At 40.6% G+C, this 22,668-nt stretch overlaps 1 protein-coding gene across 4 annotated transcripts in view; it reads right to left on the reverse strand.

Moving 5' to 3' along the window:
• CALD1 (caldesmon 1) overlaps window positions 1-22,668 on the reverse strand; it is a 55,387-nt gene that overhangs the window by 12,299 nt on the left and 20,420 nt on the right. For 2 of the 4 annotated variants that reach the window (XM_017823929.1, XM_017823930.1), the window contains exons 2-7: window positions 20,404-20,550; window positions 17,621-18,680; window positions 16,886-16,969; window positions 11,846-11,994; window positions 6,945-7,194; window positions 4,113-4,253 (exon numbers count right to left, since the gene is read on the reverse strand). In XM_017823929.1, coding sequence (XP_017679418.1) covers window positions 4,113-4,253; window positions 6,945-7,194; window positions 11,846-11,994; window positions 16,886-16,969; window positions 17,621-18,680; window positions 20,404-20,550 — 1,831 coding nt within the window. Of the gene's footprint in view, window positions 1-3,338; window positions 3,343-4,112; window positions 4,254-6,944; window positions 7,195-11,845; window positions 11,995-16,885; window positions 16,970-17,620; window positions 18,681-20,403; window positions 20,551-22,668 lie in introns of all 4 variants that reach the window. The other 2 variants (XM_017823931.1, XM_017823932.1) reach the window with 2 other exon arrangements.

Genomic DNA, 22,668 nt, shown 5'->3' on the forward strand with positions numbered 1-22,668 from the left:
GCAAAGCAAAGTGGTTAGCATAAAATGCAAGATATTTTCTCAATTTGAGACCAGAAACTAAGAATAATCTTTTTGCTACATTCCTTTTAAAAGGCTCTTCTTAAATATCTTGGACTATGTTTTCTCACCAAGGAATACTTTCAGAACACACAAATTCTGAAGAAAGTCAGCCTGCCAGCCCTTAGTTAAATTATGACCAGAGAGAAAGAACACAGGTTGCATCTCTCCCACCTAACAATATGAGAACTTGGGAAACAAAAAACATTAGATATTCCCAGTAAAACCTGTTTCATACAAACATATTAAATGAGTCCTAGGAATTTTAAACTGTCTATTTGGATATTATGCAGCAGAAACTTGTAAATAGATGTATAGAAAAACTCTTCTAAAAATTGGGTCAAGGAGGAAGGGGAATAAAAAATGCACACAGAAAACAGAAAACCCTGTATTATAATTTTGCCTAACATCCAACATGTGGAAGAATGTAGTGGAAATCCATTTGGTGTGGTAGTCCTTGGGAGTAGAGTGGCTTCTCCTTATCTTCCCTGAGTGGCTCACATGCTCTTTTGCTTCATAAAGCAAAACTTCATAAAGTTGAGCTTTTTCCTGCTGTCAGCAGCATCTGTTCAGAGTGTACAAATCTATTCCAGTTTACCTACAAGACTAGAGTGCTGCCATCAGCACAAAAGACTGGGGAAAAACAAATGTCATAAATACTATTCTTACCACTCTATTTTCCCTCTGCTCCAAGAGTAGCTCATCTAGGAAGAACTGCTTTTGTGAAGCCTAATTCTTTATAGTCACTGCTCCAGTTGTCAGGTATTGAGAGCAATAGCAAGATATGACAAAGACAAAAGAAAAAAAGTCTCTGAAAAGTCTATCTTCTGGTTTAGCTGTCGGCATTGCCTTGCAGACAGTGCTGGCTCCCACATCAGCCTGTGTTTCCCAGCCTCCTGTCATTGCTTCCTCCCCTTAATGCCTAACTGCTTTTGCATTTCTGTAGAGGGGGAGTTCACCCCCAGGAGGAGACTTAGTTTTGAAATATCCTGTTCTCTCCTGATTAACCTACAGAATAGTTATGCAAGAAGTCAGTAACCCTCCTTCCCAAAGAAAACGTGAGGAATGAACTTGTCTAAAAAGCAAAATGGACAAAGTTTATTCAGGAAAGCTCATTCCTCGAGTGCAGCACCCTTTGCATGAACTAAGCTGAGGAAAGTGTGAGCTAGAACCAGATGGGAGAGCAGCAGAGGTTGTTCTAGTCTTCGTCCTTATTTAAAAAAATAACAAGATAAAGGGCAAAGGTTGAGCAGACATTTGGTGCTATTGCTGCCCACAGGGGCTCCACACAGCCCTGAGAAATCCAAGCTGCTTCTGTCCCTGAGCTAGTGATGAACTCGGTCTGCATTTACTTTGCATGCTTTCTCTTCATTCTCTCCCCAGAAAGGACCAGCCCTCATGGTATCACTGAGAGGACTCCATGCTGTGTCGTGCTGAAGTAGTGCCTCAGGCTTAAGGGAAATACTGTATTTAACAGTTTAAACAACAGGAGTTGTCAACACTGTGTAGGCTGTGATTTGTTAGAGGCCAGACTAGATGATCACAGAAGGTCTTTCTAAATGTAAGCATGTATGTATATTATGTCCATGTTTGTATACATACATTTTTATATGTGCATCCATGATCCATGTAGTACATGGAGATGAGCTGCCCACCTTTCCTCTCAATTCTGAGTCTGCATGCAATGCTAGTCCATGTCTTGCCTGATGCAGCATCCATAAAATGGCAATATGCCACCCTGCTTCTCAGATTATCTCCCTTCTTTCCTTTGTTCTTATAGTTCACTTGGTAATCAGCATGCCCTACTTTCCTCATATAAGCCACTCCCAGGAACTTCTTTTTCTTCCCCAAAACTTATCACAATGTTACAAGGGACAGGGAAGGGAAAAAATGTGCTTTGCCAGATTGTTATCCAGGAGAAGTCGGAATGTGCACATGTATCATGCGGTATTTTTATACTGAGCCTCCCTTTTCTCATTAATTCCAACCACCCAGCCACAATTATGCACTTGGGGTTCTCACATGACTTATGACATGTCTAACAAGATGATACATTCATCAAGGGAGAAAACATATGCCAGATGCTTTACAAGTCAAAAGATAACTTGGGCAGGGCATAGCAAGCAATGAGAAAGCTGTGTACCAACCAGGTTAGACCAGCCTGAGAAGTCTGTCCAAACTCAAGGTAACAAAACGTACTGTCCTTTAATAACTGGATTTTGACATCAAATTTCACATCATGCTATTAAACTGAGATTATTCTCTTCTCAGCTATTAACCACAGAAGGCCAAGAAACAGTTTAGGGTGTGAACTTCTACAGTATTACGTATCTACACTGGCCACCCACAGACACTGGTCTGGAATTACATGGAAGGTATCACTGATTTCTCAGAGAGAGAAGCAGAGAAAGAGAAAAAAAAATGTGTAGAGTTGCATATATCAGGTTTTGTAACAAATTCTGCCTAACAAGCTGTAAAATCCAGCAGCAATTATCATAACAAAAAAAATGTACCTTGAATGCTTAAAGACATATGGAAAATTTCAGCTTCCCTTTAAAAATACACTTAGTAGAATAGTGTAGCATCAGTCCAAAAGTTATCTGAAAGCCCTTAAAATCCTACTAAATTCAGTGTTTTTTTCCCCGAAATCTGTATGTTTCTATTTTGTGTTTTCAAGTACAACTTCCTCTATTCTGAGCCTTCTGTGAATGAAAGCTCCAAAGGTACACCATAAAAGGCATCTCAATAAATGAAAGAAGAAAAGGAAGCCCTCCCAGAAGGGCTGCAAAGAAGCTGTGTGTTTATAGTGTCTGTTACTGGCATCATCTTTAGCAAACAAAATGGCAACACCAGGTTTATCTAACAGGAAGTCGAGAAGCTCGGCAATCTTTGCTTGCAGCTTTGTATTCTGTCCTAGTATTTCAGGTTCAAATATGTCTTAGAAATCAAAGGCAAGTCCATTCAACAGTATTTGGACACTGTATTTGCTAGAGCTGGACCCAAAGCAGTAGAGACCCGAATCCCCCAATTAGATCAAAGTGCAGGTCTCTGTGAGTGGAAAAGTAATTTTGATCAAATGCAGTTTTTCACTCAACAAATACTGTTCTTAATCTCATGGAGATCCACTTCATGGTTCAATGAGCTCCTACCTGATAACCTCCTGCCTGGCTCTTTTCTCTCCTAGTTTCCACTAAGCAGCCTTTTTTTGACAAACAGTTTGGATTCCTAAATGACTAATAATACAAAATGAGAAAAGGGAGAGATAGCTGAAAACAATCAATAGATCTGCAGTTTGAGCTTGAGATGAGAAAGCAACTGGACTGAATACTACAATAATTTCAATGGAGCCAGGATTCCTCTTCTATGCTGAAAGGCCATTTAATTGATTCATCACACTTCCAATATAACATAGGCCACAGAACATAATTCAGAAATTCTTCAGCAACAGAAAGGTGGGTTTTTTTCTTCTTATGTAAGAAAATTAAATCCAGCCCAGTACTTCTAGATGTTACCTTTGGGGGGATTAGACATAAACTAGAACTCTCATATGGATCAGTTTCAATTAATGATGGTTAGGCTGAATATGTTTAAAGACAAAGTAATCTGGCAAGGAAGAAAATAATTGTGGATGTGGAAGTAGTGAGAGGAGATTTGTGACTGGATGATCTTAGAGGTTTTTTCCAACTTAAACAATTCTATAATTTTACTCCAGTTCACAAGGCACTCCTATAATAAATTAACATTGAAAAGCAACAAAATAATACAGCTCTAAGTTTCCCAAATAATTTTCTCTTGAAGGTGAAGATCCTTTTCAGATATTTTTCATCAACAAGAACAGATAACTCCTAGTCTAGATCCTATTTTTAGAAAGGATCTCTAATTTTCAATCATCCCAATGAATGAAGTCTTTCCGCTAGAGGTTTCAGGCTAAACTCTATCAAATCTATCTAGGTCTGATTACAAGTATTTCTACACTGCTCTGATGTTTGGCTGTTGGTTTGGACTACAAATCTCATTATTTTTTATGTACATATAGATGTTAGTGAGGAGGTTACCTTGAGAGATGAACCTTTAGGACTGAAACATTTAAATGGCTTCTTGTCTTCAGATACACCATCTTCTGGTATCTTTTGACGTTTCTCAGCAGCTTCAGCCCTTCTTCTTTCAATTTCTTCCTTCATCCTCTTCTTTTCCTCCTTAAAAAATATGAATGGTTACCTTTTCTTTCAGAAACTACATCACCGTTACAGGGTTGTTGAGTCTTGCAAACCAAATTTTCTAAGAACAGACTCTCATACCAGTCAAAAAAGTTCAGTGACCAGTCCAAAATCTATAAATGCATTAGTGCTAATTCATCTCAGTATTGAAGGTGCCAGGAAGACAGCTAGTCTGCACTTCTTTAGTGTCTCCTCCCAGCGAAGTCACCAAATATATTGTCATATAGTGACACTTAAAGAGAGAAAAAAGCACATTTAGACTCAAATTCAGTTCCTTTGTATTTTCATGTATCATACTGGTACTGTTCTTCTGTCCATCTGCTCTGACATTTATTGCACCAGGGTTAATGATTCACAAGCAAAAATCGGTAGGTGCCCAAAAAAATGAAGATTAAATGATTACAATTTTGCCTTCACAGAATCACAGAATTAACCAGGTTGGAAAAGACCTCTGACTCAACACCACCTCGTCTACCAGACCATGGCACTAAGTGCCACATCCAGGCTCTTCTAAACACCTCCAGGGATGGTGACTCCACCACATCCCTGGGCAGCCCATTCCAATGTCCAATTACTCTCCCTGTAAAGAACTTCTTCCTAATATCTAACCTAAACCTCCCCTGGCAGGGGAGGCTTAAGCCTGTGCCTTCCTGTCCTAGTGCTGGTTGCCTGGGAGAGGAGACTGACCCCCATCTGGCTACAACCTCCTTTCAGGGAGTTGTAGAGAGTGAGGAGGTCTCCCCTGAGCCTCCTCTTCTCCAGGCTGAACAACCCCAGCTCCCTCAGCCTCTCCTCACAGGACTTGTGCTCCAGACCCTTCCCCAGTCTCATTGTCCTCTGGACACACTCCAGCACCTCAATATCCTTCCTGGACTGAGGGGCCCAGAATTGGACACAGTACTCAAGCTGTGGCCTCACCAGGGCCGAGTACAAGGGCAGATTCACTTCCCTGGTTCTGCTGGCCACGCTATTCCTGACACAGGCCAGGATCCATTGGCCTTCTTGGTCACCTGGGCACACTGCTGGCTCATGTTCAGCTTCCTGTCAATCCAAACTCCCAGGTCCCTTTCTGCCTGGCTACTCTCCAGTCACTTTGTTCCCAGCCTGTAGTGCTGTTTGGGGTTGTTGTGTCCAAAGTGCAGGATCTGGAAATTTGCCTTATTGAGCCCCATGCAGTTGGATTCAACCTCATCTATCCAGCCTGTCCAGGTCTCTCTGCAGAGCCCTCCTGCTTTCTAGCAGATCAACACTCCCCCCCCAGCTTGGTGCCATCTGCAAATTTGCTAATGGTGGACTCAATCCCCTCATCTAAATCATCAATAAAAATATTAAACAGAACTGGGCCCAACACTGATCCCTGGGGAACACCACTAGTGACCGGATCCCAACTGGATGCAGCCCCGTTCCTCACCACTCTCTGGGCTTGGCCCTCCAGCCAGTTCCTAACCCAGCACAGAGTGCCCCTGTCCAAGCCATGGGCTGCCAGTTTTTCCAGGAATATGCTGTGGGAGACGGTGTCCAAGGCTTTGCTGAAGTCCAGATAGACTACTTTAAAGAGATGAGTTTTACTTCACTAGCTACAAGTCAAACCAGAACCTTCAAACACCATCATTGTGATTGCTGGTTAAGGGGGGGTCTTGGCATCTATTGAGTTCTGTTGTAAAGAGCTTAATATGTTAAAGGAATTGGCACTCAGCTGTCAGGAACTATCATTATTATTCATTTACCATTTGTTTTCCAAACAACTAGGATTCCTAAATGATGCACCAGAGATTTGGAAATCCTATTTGCAGAGTCCCTTGGCAGAGGAAGTACAAGAAAACAGATGTGTTGAGTACTCAATATTTAAATAGACAGGAATATCTCCCTAATGAGATCTAGCCCATTGTAACTATATATAAAATTAGCATTCCAGTTTATCTGCAACAGATGAATTTTGACATGCGCTTTGTAATTCAGTTTATGTAATGTCAAATAGATACCCTGAACTCTGTGGCTATAACACTTCCCCCAATAATTTGCATCCCCAAGAAGATAAGAAATTTGCAACTATTGCAAATGAAATCCCGACTCATGAATACATATACTAGAGCCCTGCTTTTCCTGAGGCAGGAATAGTAAAATTTTTTTCTACCTTGCATGACTGTATGTTTTACCTCAGGTCTTCCCTAGAGCACCTATATGATGTGGTGACCTGATATCAAATACAGCATACTTGCAATTAAACCCGAAGGTTATAAAATGGGGTGATTTTAATTGCATTTGAAATCAAGGTGTCTTGCAACAGACCATCTCCTGACAGGAACTAAGAAACTAAGCAATGCCCACAATCCAGAGGACTCAGATAAAGGCTACAATTTAAAGCAAAGCCACAGCATCAATTCCCCATTCAGCAAACGCAGATCTAAGAATGAGAAATACCTGTATGTTTGGGTTCAGTCTTGCCTTCCTTGTCACACTTTCCTTCCTCACCTATAAGCCAATCTCCTGTGGCCTCATTCTGCCCTTTTCTTAAATACAGACCCATCGACCTTCAGCCCCACCAACTTCTTTTGCCTAAGTGTCTCTGCAGACAATGCCACAGAGTTATCAACTAATGCAAAGACAGTGGAAGTATGGTAGTAATCAGGCAACAAAACCCACGTCTAACACTTCATACTTTACATTTACCTCTTCTCTGACTTTTCTTTCAGCTTCCTCCTGCTTCTTCTTCTGCTCCTCTTCCTCCAGGATTTTCCGGCGCTCCTCCCTCCTTTTCTTCAGTTCATCCAGCTCTGCTGCTGCCTCCTGCTGCTTCTCCTTTAACTTCTCTAGCTCCTCACTGTCATTCTCACCTCGACGACGGCGCTGATCTTCTAGTCGCTTTAGAGCCTCTGGCTTCGATTCCTCGGCATTTGCAGTCCCTCTCAAATTGGAGCGTCTAGGAAAGAAATGAAAGGGAAGGTGATGCCCCACGTGTTTTCCCATCCTGTCCAGAGCTACCTGCTGCCATGTGCTCACCAGCAGTGTGAGAGCACGGCACTCAAAGATATTTCCTTATAAAACCTTTTGCTCCTAGCAAATTACGAGAGGCCCAAAACATTTTCATCCGGAGTTAGTAGGCTGGGGTACTACAAAGAAAACCTCTCCCATCTGCTGCCAGTGAGGAAGGAGTCTCTCATATGCTTGTGTGAACACAGGAGCTTCACCAGTCTGCCTGAGAACTTGTGCCACCTCCATTTTTAAAGAATCCAATAACTGAAGTTGAAATACTTAACATCTCTTGTAACTTCAGTAAGAGGTATCATATCTCATCAGCATCCTTATTGTAGACAGCAAACTGTTACAGTTCCACAACTCTGCTCTGCAGTTTGCTTATAAACACTTCCAAAATCATATTACACTTCATATACAAAACAAAGCAAAGGAAAGCCATAACTAACTCCTCTCTGCTATCTTTAAATTGGATAAATTTACATATAAAGACCTCACAGCAAAAATATTATGCTATGTTCTGTGTAATAAAAGATGCAGGAATCCTTTACTTTCAAAGGCAAATATTTTTTTATAAATCCTCTAGAAAAAGACAAGCATCTTTGGGGACAGAACAAATTACTTGACTCAGGGAAAATAGAAGGAAATAAGAGAGGGGAGGGAGTGTTACAGCTTCAACGGTGTTTTAAAAAAAACCTGAAAAGGTTCCTATCTCATCTACAACACCTATCACTTCAGCTCTCCCAGCACATAAGAACAGAAAGGTTCACCAGAGTTTTTGCTGATGTTTTCTAGGGAAAGTATGGCTTTTTAATAAGAAACCAGAAATTATTTGTTAACGGTAACTTTCCACAGGAGAAAAACAGAAGTTTTCCAACCAGCTGTGTTATATGAGACAGAAAGAAAGAACAGCAAAAAAACCCAAGCCTCAAACCTAAAGAATGTGCATAGGTGAATTGTATACTTTCAACAGTCAAATATCATTGCTTTGTTAAATAACTATCACACCAGTGTTTAGAGAAATGTCTGCTCCCTGAATGTGTTTAATGTTACTGCTGACAAGGAGATAGGTACCTAAGAGGTATCAGTGTGCTATTCACAAGAGACAGAAAGACAGAAAGTGAAGGTACTTAATAAAGTTTTCTAAAAAACTTCTTGTACTGTTGGTATCCAAAAAAACCTGGATATTAATGACTTCATTAATGCAACCAGAGTGTTGCAGAGTACAATATAAATCAAATATTCCAACAATAACTGTTAGAAATGACAACATGAAGAACATATATCATATAAATTTGCAATCCAGTGGATTACACCCAATCCTGGGAAGGTGCTCTTCATTCAGATAGATGCCACATCCAGATGGAGTTAACCATATAAAACAGGCTGTAGGACCAGAGCTGAATTATGTGATTTCAATATCATAGTAAAATCTACTAACAGAGTTCTCTGCCCTCACATGATCTTACTAAATTGGATGAAATTTGGTTCTAGCATGGCATGCATGATTTAGGAATTTTATCCCGAAAAAAAATATAGCAAAATAGCAAAATTCATCTGTTCAAGTTCAGTACGAAAGACTGGCATTTATTTTGCAATGTATTTACTTGGTTTTAGAAAGCCTTTTCCATGCCAGGATGTAACACCACAAAGCAAAGCTAAAGAAAAAAAGTCCCAGAGGTCTGTAAAGGTGTCTACCTCCAGCAGTCTCCTACATGATTTTCTAACCTAGAGTTAAAAGTACATAATTTATATTTCCCTAAGATCACATTATCACAATCCTTTTCTGCTACATGTCCAGTCTTGTGGTTTTTTGCATTGCAATCACTTAAACCATGAGAGTATAACCACAAGATCACCCTCCATCATGTGTCAAGTTAAAATAAATGGCCATGAATAAGGGTTTGCATCAGGTAGTGAAGCCCAATTACAGAAAGAAACTCCTGCCTTTTTAAATTAAAAACACATATGCAATTAACTAAAGTATTGCGAGAAAACGTTGGAAACTTTATGTGAAATTTCATTTAGCCCCTTGAAAAGCAAAGGGAAGAACAATATTGAAGTATGATTTTGTGTGGTTGCCCAGCCTGAAATACCTCTGATTCAGTTTGCAGAGGTACCGAGAACTCAAAATGTTCCCTGAGCCTCTACAAGGCACTAAGTATTCCTAAGGATCCAGTGTACCTAAAGCTGCACAGGGCATGAGAAATCCCTGGCTATCTTAAGGCTTTCCTGCTTCATTGCAAGCTTGTAGACTCTACAGCAAACAAACCTAGGAACCTCACTTTTTTTTTTCGTTGCCTCTTGTCTCTGAAGTCTGTGTTGCCAACCCACCAAGACCTGCAAGCTTCGGGCCCAAAAAGATGCAAGAGAACACTTCTGATGGACACAATGATCTCCCTGGCAAGGACAAATATTCAACCTTCAGAATTAAGAGAATGAAGAATGTAACACTTGCTAAGATTCTCTTAATAAAGATCCATTCTGTTCTACATCAGCACAGAAGTCCTCAGTAACTTCAGTGCAGACAGCCTCAGTGAAACTAATAGCTGCTCTCAGCTTTCATCTCATAGAAGCCAATTGCAGAATCCAGTCTTAACATTTTTGTTTGGAGACCTCAGGTGATTATTTTGGCCTCTTTACAACAGAGGACATTGACGTTTTCTAGCTTATTTTATTCTCATGCTGCTCACAGGACTGATTCTGCATAATCCAAAATACCAAACAATAAATTGGCAGTAATTCTCCTTTTTTTTTTTTTCCTCCACTTCCAAATGCTCTGTTTTCAAGGGACTCTGGGAATCTCTGTTGCCTACTGTCGATATTGCTAAATTAGCATTGAGATGCTGAGTGGAGGAAGAGTTTCGTAAGCACCTCTTTGGTGCTAAGAAGTGAAGATGATTGCCACTTTCAGACACGGAGGAGAAGGAAAGAAGTGGTTTGTGGGATCCAAAAATGACAGAAGAATGTGCAAAAACATGTTACATCATATTTAAGACTTCTGCAATCCTGTATGAGAATAGGGAGGGAGGTAGGTGAGAGGGAAGATGGGAAGGGAAAGCCATAAAATGGGGGTTTATTCTGTATTTTTCTTTAGCCTCCACTACTCTATTTTGTTCTCAAACCTCACTGCTGAGAATTAGCCAAGTTATATTCTTTCTGACTATAATTGATATGTTCATATTAAAAAAAAAACAAACCAACCAAAAAACCCCAAAGGATAGTTCCAGACAAAGCCCAGTTCTGTGGAGGCAGTTCATTAGAAAATAGGCCAAGAGCCCTAATTAATATCTAACAAACCAATAAACACTGGAGCCTCTGCTGATGTTACCAACCCAAGTCTTTTACTCAGCTGATAAAAGGTTACTCAATAGACTTATTCCCACTTCTATGAAACAGTAGAAGAAAAGCAGAAATAGAAAAATAAAGAGTGAAAACTCAAATCCACATGTTGCCTCTAATGCCCATCTCCCGCAGGAAGTAAAGCAAATGAAAACACAACAAAATTATTTTTAGAAAACCATTCTCATGCTATTGATGATGTGACCCAAGCCATGATGCAGGACAGTTTTGAGCAAGGCCAATTTCCTGCTATTCCATCTCTGTCTTTTGGCTTTAGGTCAGGGTGTCTCCAGGGTCTTTTGAACTGCATTTTATTTTGAGAAAGTTTGTTTTTCCCGGAAGAATCACAAGGGGAGATACAATAGCAAATCCCATGTGCCATGCACAGATTTCTCAAAGTGCCTGGAAAGCTTAACCTTTTCTCTGCCTGTGTCCATGTAGGAGGAAGAGAGATGCAGAAGGAGAAAAATTTAGATTTCTAACCTACTCATCCCTGGGTTTCTGCTAAAAGGAAGAACTTAATTTCTACTTCATGTGTTCCCTGGTTTTAACTGGCAGAAAGGATTCTTTTAAATAAAATATTCACTAATAATTTGTTACCTTCATTGAATTTCCCAATATAACCATAAGGCAAATATTTCCTTAAAAAGAAAAATAAAAACCAAACTCTGGCCCAGCTTATTAAAAAAAAAAAAAAAAAGAAAGAAAACATTTTCACCTAACTGAAAAAAAAACCCACTTTTCTAGAGAAGCCATTAATTCCAAGGTTTGCCTTGAAATCAAGGGAGAAGTTCTTTCAGGAGTTCCCAACTGGATTGTGCTTCTTTCTGCTATACAGAGTCTAATTAAAAACAGGTGGGTAATTGGCAATAGGTTACTAAAGTAAAGGCTGAGATCTGACCGAAAAAATTAGAGAACACAGAATCTGGGTTGTCCCACAGAATCTGTTTGGCCTCTGTGCAGATATTAGAAATAAATGAGGAAGGAAATCCACAGCAAAGTGAAAATAAGACACTTGTCTCTACTGAGGGAGCAAGGCTATTGAAATCTGCTTTCTGTACTTCATTTTGTTACTGCAACAACACGGGGGTAGTTGTTAGAAACCATATACCCAAACCAAATGAATGCCTGAGCCTCTGCTGATTTTTCCAACACAATTCCTCTACTCAGCTGCTACAAGGCTATTAAGCAGAGACCCAGAGATGGCCCCTGCTCTGCTATAACATAAGTGAGCTCAATTCTTACTTGAAACTTACCCAAAAGCATTCTCAGTAGGTTTAAGTTTTGGGGCAGCGAGTTCACGTTCTCCGTTCTGTGTCTTTTGTTCAGGAACACCCTTCTTCTGATCCCAGACACTTTTCATTTCCTCTTTGGGTGCTTTTCCTTTATCTTTGTCATCTTTTACCTGTTCAGGAGGTACCATAAATCACAGAACAAAACACAAGAAACACACAACAAAAAAGAAGTCACAATGAGACATTCTAATTAACAGCAGAGAAACACAGATTTCTTAGTATTAATGGGAACTCTCTTCAAAATGTTCATGTGCTTTATTGGCAGAAGCAATCTGTAAAGCTCTAAACTGTGATCAACCATCACTCTCCTGAGTGATCAAAGCATCTTGAATCTGTGAAAGTGTTTGTTGAAGCCATGGGACTATGCTACCTCACTAATTCATTCTGCATCTACATCCCAACTCTTTTCCCTCCCACTGCAACACCACTGACCTGTTGCCTCTTAAGATTCTGGGCTGCAAACTCTTTGGGACTAAGCTTGTGGATATATTCTTGGTACAAGGTTTAGGGCATTGGTGCAATATAAATAACATGAAACTCCACTGATTGTCAAGGTTGCTTGACAATCTTCACCCTTTTTGGTGTCATAGCACATCTTCAGTGTTGCAAGAATAATGGCCAAAACACAAAATTCTCTTTGTATAAGACTAAAACTTACTCTGACAAAAAGCACAATCCTACCAGGAGCTAGTCATGGGTAGTGTTATCAGACATAAATATTTAATCCTATGAAGAAGCAAACGCTGCAGAAAATGCTAAAGTAAAAATTCCCTTTATCCTTCCAAAGCTTTCTCCTAGAATTCGTAACAGTATTCAAGTAATTCATTAATGCATGGATTTCACTCTCCAGTATTCCTTCAGAGGTATGAGTTTGAAGTATTTATCAATACTTCAGATGACCTGATACCAGCATGCTGAGTCATGGTTAGATGCTGATAAGAGGAGAAAGTGGACTGATTTAAGTTCTTTATTCTCAGGTAGAAAGATTCTCACTCAGTTAAGACTACCAACCAAAACAGACTTTCAACAGCAGCAGATGAAACATGTACCTCCAAAACATTTATTTGCTTTCCCCAGCTCTACTATGTTGGCAGAATATTCTAGTTGGCAAGAAAGAAATACCTCCTGTGAAGAATTCAAATGGAAACCTTTAGAATATAAATACTTTTGTCCTTTGGGAACCTGGCCTGTTGCCATCCCATTTGCTAACTAGAAAGAAAAAGAATTTCTATAACAGTTCTCTTTGCAGCACAACTGCTTTTATGGTGTCCTAAGCTGCACCTTGAAATAAAAAACTGATATACACCCTCACCCTCAAATCAAATGAAATTTCTATCCTTTCTCATTGAAGAATGACTTCTGGAGTTGTAATGTCTTTACCAACAAAGAATGAGTTCAAAGTCTTCAAAGATCCTCCTAAGGCATTGAATTAGGCTGTTGCTGAGTGAAGTCCCAAAGTCAGTCTCTGACTTAACCTGAGGCCAGTTTGCTTGCTCACAGAAATTGATATGCTGGATAATACCATGGTGGCACACACTGTAAGTGGGTATGGGATTGTCAAATTACTCCAGCAAATTTGCCACCGGTGGGGGAGGTTGGACAGAACTCACAGAGGCATTTGCTCTGTCCTGGGAGCAGGCAGCAGCAGTGCAGACTTTTCCCACCCTCTCCTGCCAACAGGGTTTAGCCATGACCTGGCAGAAGCACCCTGACAGACAGGAGGGAAGTTCAGCTTCCATGACCGTGCATTCTTTGGCCATGATGCTGTAACTGCTACAAGCGAGACCTTTATTACCAGCAGCCTCAAGGAATGATTTACTGTTTTCTGGGAGCTGAGACAACCAGGGCTATTCATTGATCCTAATGAATGCCATCGGACAGTAACATCTTTTGGGTGTTCCCAAAAAGCTAAGACTGTAGCTAGTGATCATGTTCACTAAATAAATAAATAAATAAATAAAATTTCTACTGCCTGTTAGCAGTCTCCCAACCCTTCAGTCCCGGACAGCGTGATACTGAAACCGGCTGTGTTGATTGTTGCAAAATTTCTCATGCCAGGATGTCTGTGTTGGGGTTTTGAGAGCATAGGATTTCCTTGGCTGAGATTTTCATCAAGACTTTTCCAAGTCTTATTAAAAAGCCAACACTTCCAGCTGCCTGATGTATTCAGGTCCACTGGGGAGGGTCATATCTCTTACATCTTAATTGAAATCCCTGAGAAAACTAATATTAAAACAATATAGTTTGAAAATTAATAGGTTAGGAACTAGTATTTCAGAAGCCAGTAGGATTTATGATAATGTGTCTGCATTTGAGAAAACCATTAACACAGCTTGGCCTCTTTATTCAAAAAGATATTAAAACAGGATATTACAGAAACATTTCTCAGCTTTTGGGCCCAATCCTTCTCCTACTAATTTTAATGCCAAAATAGAGATTGATTAGCACAGAAGAAGGAACTGTTGCATCCTATTCCAAAGGCAGGCAACAGAAAAAGTTCTTTCCCTTGTCTCACTGCTTCCCTGAATTACAAACTAATTCAGATTCTGCTGAATTCAGTAAAAATGACTACACTGACCCAACTTGGAGCAGACGTGATATTACCTGAATTGAAACAGTTCACATGCTCTCACAAATCTTGATATCAATATAGAATATGACCAAAGGCATGTTTAGTGAATTTCCAGCTTAATGTATTTATATTTTAATCTTTCTCTACACTGCTTCTTTTCAGTTAGAGTTTTATGCTACTATTTGAGAGCTGAGATTTCTAAATCTTGAGTTTGAACACCTTCAGACTGAGGTGAATCTGTTACTGATGTTGGGGTCATCTGCTAAATTTGATTCCTTATTTCAGCTCAGTTACTTGGTGAGTTAAAAGCTGTGGGCATCTGGGTCTAGACCTTCCATGTAGAGCCAACTACTACACCCAAATACCATGGGAAAAGCAACTGTTGCAGCACAAACTGGAAGCAGGAAATACCAGGAGTCTCACATCATGAGAAAGCTTTTTCTTATGAACTTTTCAGGTCACTTTTCAAAACTGTGCAACAGTGCAGAAAATGAGACAAATTTTTTCTTGCCAATTTGATCAAAACCTGAATTTCAAGGGCCAGGTTTTGATCACACTAAGAAAGAACATGACTGCAAAAGCAAAATCTGATTATGTAGATAGACTGTATTGCTTCAGGATCTTGTTCACGGAACACTGCTGTCCTCTTAACTGCATGTATGCTCAGAAATAGATCTCATTGAATTTGTATGTCCTTGAAAGGGGGGAAGGAGTGGAAACTTTTTCTAGTGCACTGATCTTGCCTTGGTTTGGAGTCCAAATTTGTCAATTTTTCTTCACAAGCCAGGAAGCAACAATCAAGATTTTCAAAACACTTTGAATGCTCAGCATGATAGATACACTTGCAAAAGATTTACCTTTCACTGGATGGCTATTCAGCATTGCACTAAAAATGGGATTCTATTACATTGTCTCAGCTTGAGCATCCAAAGATGGAAACATTAAAATCACAAGTAATTTTTAGAAGTCTTACCAATTTCCAGGAATAATCTAGCCAGTGGGTGGGGTTTAAAAGCATGACAAGAGCTCCAGTGAGAGTTGAGCGAGCTCCACATAAACACAAGCAGGACAACTGTGTCTTGAGTTCCCCTCCAAAATCAAAGTTTGTGTTCAGTTACAGTCTCCTTTTTACATTTACTTGTAATATTCAAAGACATAAGTGAATACTGGAAGATGATTCTGTCTTTTGAACTCTTAATGTAATCCATTTCTTATTTGTTTTGTGTAGCTAAATAGGGTTAATTTAAAGAGATTGTCTACTTTTTCTAGTGCACTATTCTGAAGATCTCCATTAGGTCTCATTTAGCACTTCCCCTTACAAGAGTAATTTATTCTAGTATTGCCAATGTCTCTCCTGATTCATCAGGAACCTTTCTTCTAACCATCTCCATCACTTCATTCATCTTTTCCGTCTCATATGAAACTTACTCAAAACATACCTTAGATAATCAAGCCAGGCAACTGGACACAAAACCTTATAATGTAATTTGCCTTCCTCACTCTCTGAGGGTGAGCTAAACATCTCCAGCATGTTCTGAATTGATCCACCAGCTAAGGACTGGAGCTGACCCTCTTCAACTTCAATGCTCCCGTGCAGCTGGGTGAACAGCAAACTGCCTGTTACTAGATCTTTGGGGTGGGCCTCCCTTTAAACCCAAGTGAGTCCAAGTCTCTAAGGCCCTGACCATTCTCAATGTCTAATTAGAACTGGGGGGTACTTTAAGACCTGCTGCACTGAACCAAAACCACAGTTGCTTACACAGCACCGAACGTGGTTCCCTGTGTCCAGCTGTAACCTGAAGAGTAAATGGTCCCCAAATCTTATTTACTTACCATACAGTAAAACATCATGGCACCAGCTCCTGTGTTTACAGTAGGAATGCAATGCAGTAAATTTTGTAGCTTTGCTCTTTAAAACAAAAGAAGAATCTTGGGTATGCTGTTTATATAACAGGGTATTGCAGTTTTGGAGGAAATCATTAGTTAAGGCAGGCGGCCAAAGGCCTAGATGATTATTATTATATTATTATTGTAAGAGTAGGCTTCATTCATAGGGAAAAAGTTCACAGTAAAGTGAGAGGAAAACAAGGAAGGATAATTAGTTGATACTGTCCTGAAAAAATCATCCCTAGGGTGCAAACCATCCCTGTATAATTGACCAAACTGAGTTTCCTGAAATATTTGTTTTAAGACAAACAGGAATTGGTTCTAAAGCCCCAAAAGAACAAAATATTTAAGCATTAACTTAATTTTAAGCACTTAAGTAAGTAGTTTCATCCCTATTTATTTCAGCAGGATTACACACATTCTTGAACTGAAGCACATGCCTAAGCACTTTGCTGAAGAAGAAACTTTCGGTTATAGCTGTCTTACTTGTTTTCTTATCTCAAGTTTCCCTACCACATTTCAACCAATGTTTTATGAGTTACCTGATCTTTCCTGGAGGTAGGTTGGAGCTTCTCTTCTGGTAACTTTTCCCTTTTAGCTTCCACTCTAACCTCCTTTTCTTCCTCCTTCGTTTTTGGGTTTTCAATAACAACTTTTTTAATGCGAAAACATCACATCTCTTTGCACTTTTGTTTCTCCACTGTGCTCGTGTACCAATCCTGGGTGCAGCCACAGCTCCATCACACGCTGCTGTGCCCACATCTCCGTGTGCCACTGTGCACCCTCCACCCTCTCCAAATTCTCCACCCTCTCAACCCTCTCCCATTTCCCGCATCTGGGCCTTTCTCCCTCGTGTAGTGTCATGCTCACACGTCCAGCCCTCTCTTGTGATTGCATTTAACACACAACATTCCTCACACAGCTTTACCAGGTGCTCATAATATTTTGTGCCAAACCGTGTTTGCCTCCATCTCATGTGTGGCACCACACTAGGCAGTTTGTAGCAGCTGAGAAAAAAAGGTAGCAAAAAAACATGCAGAGGTCTGAACATGCAAGGTTTTCTTTGAGTGATAGAGTGAGGTCAGGCATGTTGTGCCCTGGATTACTGGTAAGCAGAGAGAGCTTTAATTTTAAAAAGAGAGAGTGAGAGCACAAGTATTAGTCATTTCAGTGCAGGAATAGATCTGTGAAGAAATTCCAAATCAATCTTTTTTTTCTTGCATTACATTTCTCACAAACAACAGGTGTCTTAGTTTGGTGCAAAATGTTTACTGTACCTGTTTTTTTACTGCTTGGGGTTTTTCCTCTTGCGCTTTCTTATCTTTTACCTGCTTATCCTGTATTTTCTGTTCTTCCATTTTTTGTTTTTCCTTTAATTTCTCTGCTTCTAATCTAGCCCTTTCCTCAGCTGCCCTCTTCTCTTCTTCTGCCTTAGCCCTCTCCTCAGCTGCCCTCTTTTCTTCTTCTGCCTTAGCCCTCTCCTCAGCTGCCCTCTTTTCTTCTTCTGCCTTAGCNTCCTCAGCTGCCCTCTTTTCTTCTTCTGCCTTAGCCCTCTCCTCAGCTGCCCTCTTTTCTTCTTCTGCCTTAGCCCTCTCCTCAGCTGCCCTCTTCTCTTCTTCTGCTTTAGCCCTCTCCTCAGCTGCCCTCTTCTCTTCTTCTGCCTTAGCTCTTTCCTCAGCTGCCCTCTTTTCTTCCTCTGCTTTCTGTTTTTCCTCAGCTGCCCTCTTTTCTTCCTCTGCTTTTAACCTCTCCCTTTCTTCTGCTTCCTTCCTTTCTTCCTCAGCCTTGTCCTCATCCCTAAGCTTCTCTTTATCTACTGTGTCAGTTAGACTTGGCGTCCCTTCTGGTACGACATTTGTATCATTCTCTGCTTTGTGTTCCTCTGCATTTGTAGCTAGACTTTTTGTTTCTACTCCTTCTTTATCTGTGGGTTTTTCTGCTGTCATGTCTATCTGATTTTCCTCTACAGGGACCTCCTTTGTTTTATCCTCCTGTACCTCCTCCTTGTCTTTTTCTTCTTTCTTTTGCTCTTCCCCGTCTTGCCTCCAGTTGTTCCTCTGATATGATTTGGTAACTGTTTCTGTTTCCTCAATCTCACAGTGTCCTCCGCGTGTTTCAGCCTTTTCCTCTTTCCCCGTGGTCTCGTTTTCTTCCACGTTGTTTACTTCTCTCCTGCTGGGCAGTGACAAGCTCCCATCTGTGATTGTGGGGTCAAATTCCTTCTGACGTTCCAGGGCTTCCTGTAGACGTTTTTGGCGTCTCTCCTCCCGTCTTGCCAGTCTCTCCAACAGTGCAGCTTCATCATCTGTAGAACGCTTGCTTTCCTCTCCTGCCACACTACATAAAAGTGACAGTTTTGCATTAAAAGAAAAAAGAAAAACCTTTCTAACAACATATACACTTCACTGTTTCCAGAAAAAAAAAAAAGGTTACTGTAACATCATTCCATGGTTTGAAGACACAACTTCAAACAGGCTACATACTTCAAAATTTAGCAAAGTGGTTCCGGGGATTAATTTTGGCATTTCTACATCCATAGGAATGCAATGTTTCACAATATCAGAGCCTGGAATAGTTCCCTTCCAAGACAGCTCCAAGAGCCACTGAAGTTCTAAGGAGCCTTCCTGACTTTGGTAGGCACTGGAATGGTCCCTGACACTTGTAGAGCTGCACTCTGAACAGCCCTGAAAAATTCACCCTCCCCCTCTGCATCCTGCAGCAGAATACTTGGAAGACCTTAGCTTGCTTTAGGTGCTTCCTTCAGCTTGGCCTGAGTTATATGTGCCTTATGCATAGTCTTCATCCTAGGTAGAATTTTTGAAGATCCTACACAAGCAAGATCCTTCCTGACTTCAGAGCTCCTCTAGCAAAAAGAAGTTATTCCTGTCCCACACCAGCATTCATAGACAGAGTCCCTAAAGGGATAGTCCAGCAATTAATGTGCAGTGAGGTTGTGATTGTCTATAGAGGGACAATACACTATTAGAGATCAGAGCACAGCACCTAATTTAAGATATGCTATTCAACAGCTGTAGATATCAGGAATGGACTTCACTCTCAGTCCCTGGAGATTTTCTTGACTCCTTTAAAATTCTGCTGTTTAATACTCATGTGTGCAGGTTTTTTCCCTCTTTCTAGTTTGTTCTTCTTTCCTTTCCTCTGTTGTGGAAAAAGATTATAATCTATGATCAGAAATGTTACTGTCTTCCTATCTATATCCATTCTCTTTGTCTTTAATAGAATGCTACTTCTGCTCAGTATCTATTACCTTGATATCCCAATGTTTATTTCTGGTTTCTTCTGCCAATTGTGTTATGGCCACTGGAAATCTGAGTATGTTATTTGAGACTGCGTGAAACTAAACAAGTGATGGACAGACAGGAAGGCCAGCTCTGGCCACTCAGCTTGTGAAAAGTAGGTGGTGATATGAATGATATGGTGTAGTGGTTTAGGAGTTACAGTGGTAGTGCTAAGCTGACAGTTGGACTTGATGATCTTAAAGATCTCTTCCAACCTTGATGATTTATAATTCTAAGTGTCACCTCATTCCATAAACTTTTCTGCTGTTTGTAGCTGTATGACACTGACAGTGCCAGACAAGTGCTGTGGTCTGCAGTTCACATCTAGCACCTTGCAGGCATGTTTCAGCTGCAGCTTGAGGCCTGGGTGCCCGCCAATCCCACGTGCCTTGGCCCCACAGTGCCCTGACCTCTATTAGCAGGACAAAAATGTGGTGGTTTGTGAGGCCAGATGCAGTCATGCCTGAGAGAATCTGACAGCCTACATGAGCCCCAGCTGAATCACCCCAAGGACAGCCTTGAGGACATGCTGGATATGGGTTATGAGCATGGCCTCAAGCCCAGAGTCAGTAATCCTCCCACTCTGCTGTGTAGACACAGCCAGGGGCAATCCTCACAGTGTTAGGTCCTTCTTTGGAATAAGGATGGCCAAACCGGCTACTTAAAATTTAAGTACCAAAGCAGACCTTTTCAAAACACTTCTCTGCTCTGAATAAAAATTACCACTGACTTGTCAGCAAACAACAGTAAATGCCATTTACCTGTTTTGGGCATTAACTTCTGATTTCTCCGTGACTTCTCCTGACAGATCTCCTTCTTCCTTTTGCCGCAGCCTCTCCTGTCGAGCCCGTCGGCGACGTTCTCTGGCGGCTTCTTCGTCATCGTCATCATTTCTCTGGTAGGACAGCCTGCAGTAGAGCATTAGGGATAGGGAAATGAAGTTGCTATAGCATGTAGGACACAGAAGAATTACAAAAAAGAAGTTTTCCAGAGCACAGTAAGCATGGCTACAGTGGCTGCTTAGAAAATATGTTGTGAAGTTTGAGATGCAGCATTTCAAAGATTGGTTTTCTTTTGTTTGTCAAAAGTGGACTTGACAAAATAATCATAGTAAAGGTGGCAGCCATACCACACTGTCAGTTTGCTCCTAGAAAACCCCAAGACCATAAACCCCCAGCTCTGTAGCTGAGCAAACATCCTGCTGGCTTGCACCATGATCCTGCTGGAGTGCTCACAGCAGCATTTGAGTAGGCTGTCATTCAGACCCACACAACTGAAACTGGACTTAGCCAAGCAGCTTTTCATTAGTCTCCTCCAAACCTCATGTGCTAAAAATGGTGACAATATTCTAAATTTTAAGGATATGAAATCAGGGAGACACAAGCATGACAACAGCTCTCAGTGGTTGGTTCTGAGTGCCAAACATCTGATACCCACAAAATTTTGGTGAGCCCAGAGCCCTGTCAGACCAAATCATATAAGACTGATGCGGTGATGAAAGCCTACAGCTGAGAACTCATTGTATTCATCTAACCCATCATATTTAGTTTAGTTTCATTCTACTTGAAAAGGAGAGCAAGACCTTACAATCCTAATAATCCTGTGGCCTGTTCAAATCTTTGCTGAAGTGCATTATTACTGTGTGAGATAAAGGGAGAGGTCTGCGTTCCTCTTATCTTTTTGTGCAGGGAAAGTGAAATAGGAAGTTAACGCGTGCCAGACCCAGTCAGGACATTAATTTACTTTGCTTCTAGCAGTGGTCTGATATGTCATGGTTAAGAAGTCATCCTCCTTATATAGCCACACATTCAAGTTAGCTGTACAGCCATGCACATGGAGAAAAAAATAATAGAGTTCTACATCAAGTAAAACCAAGCATTGCAAGGAATATTTTAACATTAAAAGCAACTAAAACATTTTGATTTAGCTATCAGTGAGACTCTTTGGGCCCAATCCTCTCCTCTAACCTTATTCTGATACTGCTTTTCTCCTTTGCTGAAAATAAGGCGAAAGTATAGGTTCAGCAGGAACTCAATTACCCAAATTTTGTGTTGAGATTTTAAAATGTAAAACATGGCTGAGGCCCTTGCCAGACCTAGAAAAGCATTTTCATCCTAATTGCACCACAGAATTTGATTTGCTACTTCCATGGTCTGTCTCAAGAGCTTGCAACCTTTTCTTTACAGAAACAAATCCTCTTAAGAAGCGTGAAAACCACAAGCAGCCTGGTGATGAAGGATCACAGTGTAGGGACAAGGAAGAAAGGAAGCAGACAAATTAAAAGCACTAGAGGTGATGCAGGGAAAGTAAGGAAAAACACTTCCTGCCATTTGTAAACAATTTAAATGAGGATCAACATTTCATTTAATTCTAGAACAGAAAGCACGTGTATACAATCAAAAACCAATGAGGTCTTTAATTTGCAGAAGAGAGAGACTCTCTGGAACAAAACTGCATTAGCAAACTGATGACAGACAGCCCATTCATTAACAAGATATTCTGGCTGCAGGAAGGCTATGGTCTTTTTAGCTCTGAAGTCCAAATGTAAGGGCACAGGAGAGGGCATACTGCTCTTAGCCTGTGGCAGCTGGATAATGGCCATGACTGAGTCGATTCCCACTGCCTATGGCTCAGCATTTGTCCTTGCAGTGAGACCACGTGAGGATGAAGTAGTTTATCCCACTCTCTGTACCCACACAGAACACTCCTACACAGCAAGGAGAACAACTGCTATCAAAAGCCTCTTTAAAATGTCTTTTTAAAATCACCAGTTGCTCAGCAAACTAAAAAAAAAAAAAAAAAATACCCTAGGCAAAAAATTCCCACAAAATAGTACCCGTTAAACAGATATGCATTTCCTGTCCTTGGACACTTATCACATAGATCATCTGATAAGAAAACTGACAATCTCTCTCAATCTGCTTTTAAGTATATTCACTTTTTTATGCTTTTAAGTATGTCCACAGCCTTACTGCAGTAAGTAGTGGTTACTGCTGCAAGTAGTGGTTTCCTACTAGTGAGCAAGT

This window comes from Lepidothrix coronata, unplaced genomic scaffold (assembly GCF_001604755.1).
Source record: "Lepidothrix coronata isolate B3197 unplaced genomic scaffold, Lepidothrix_coronata-1.0 Scaffold107, whole genome shotgun sequence".
NCBI lineage: Eukaryota > Metazoa > Chordata > Aves > Passeriformes > Pipridae > Lepidothrix > Lepidothrix coronata.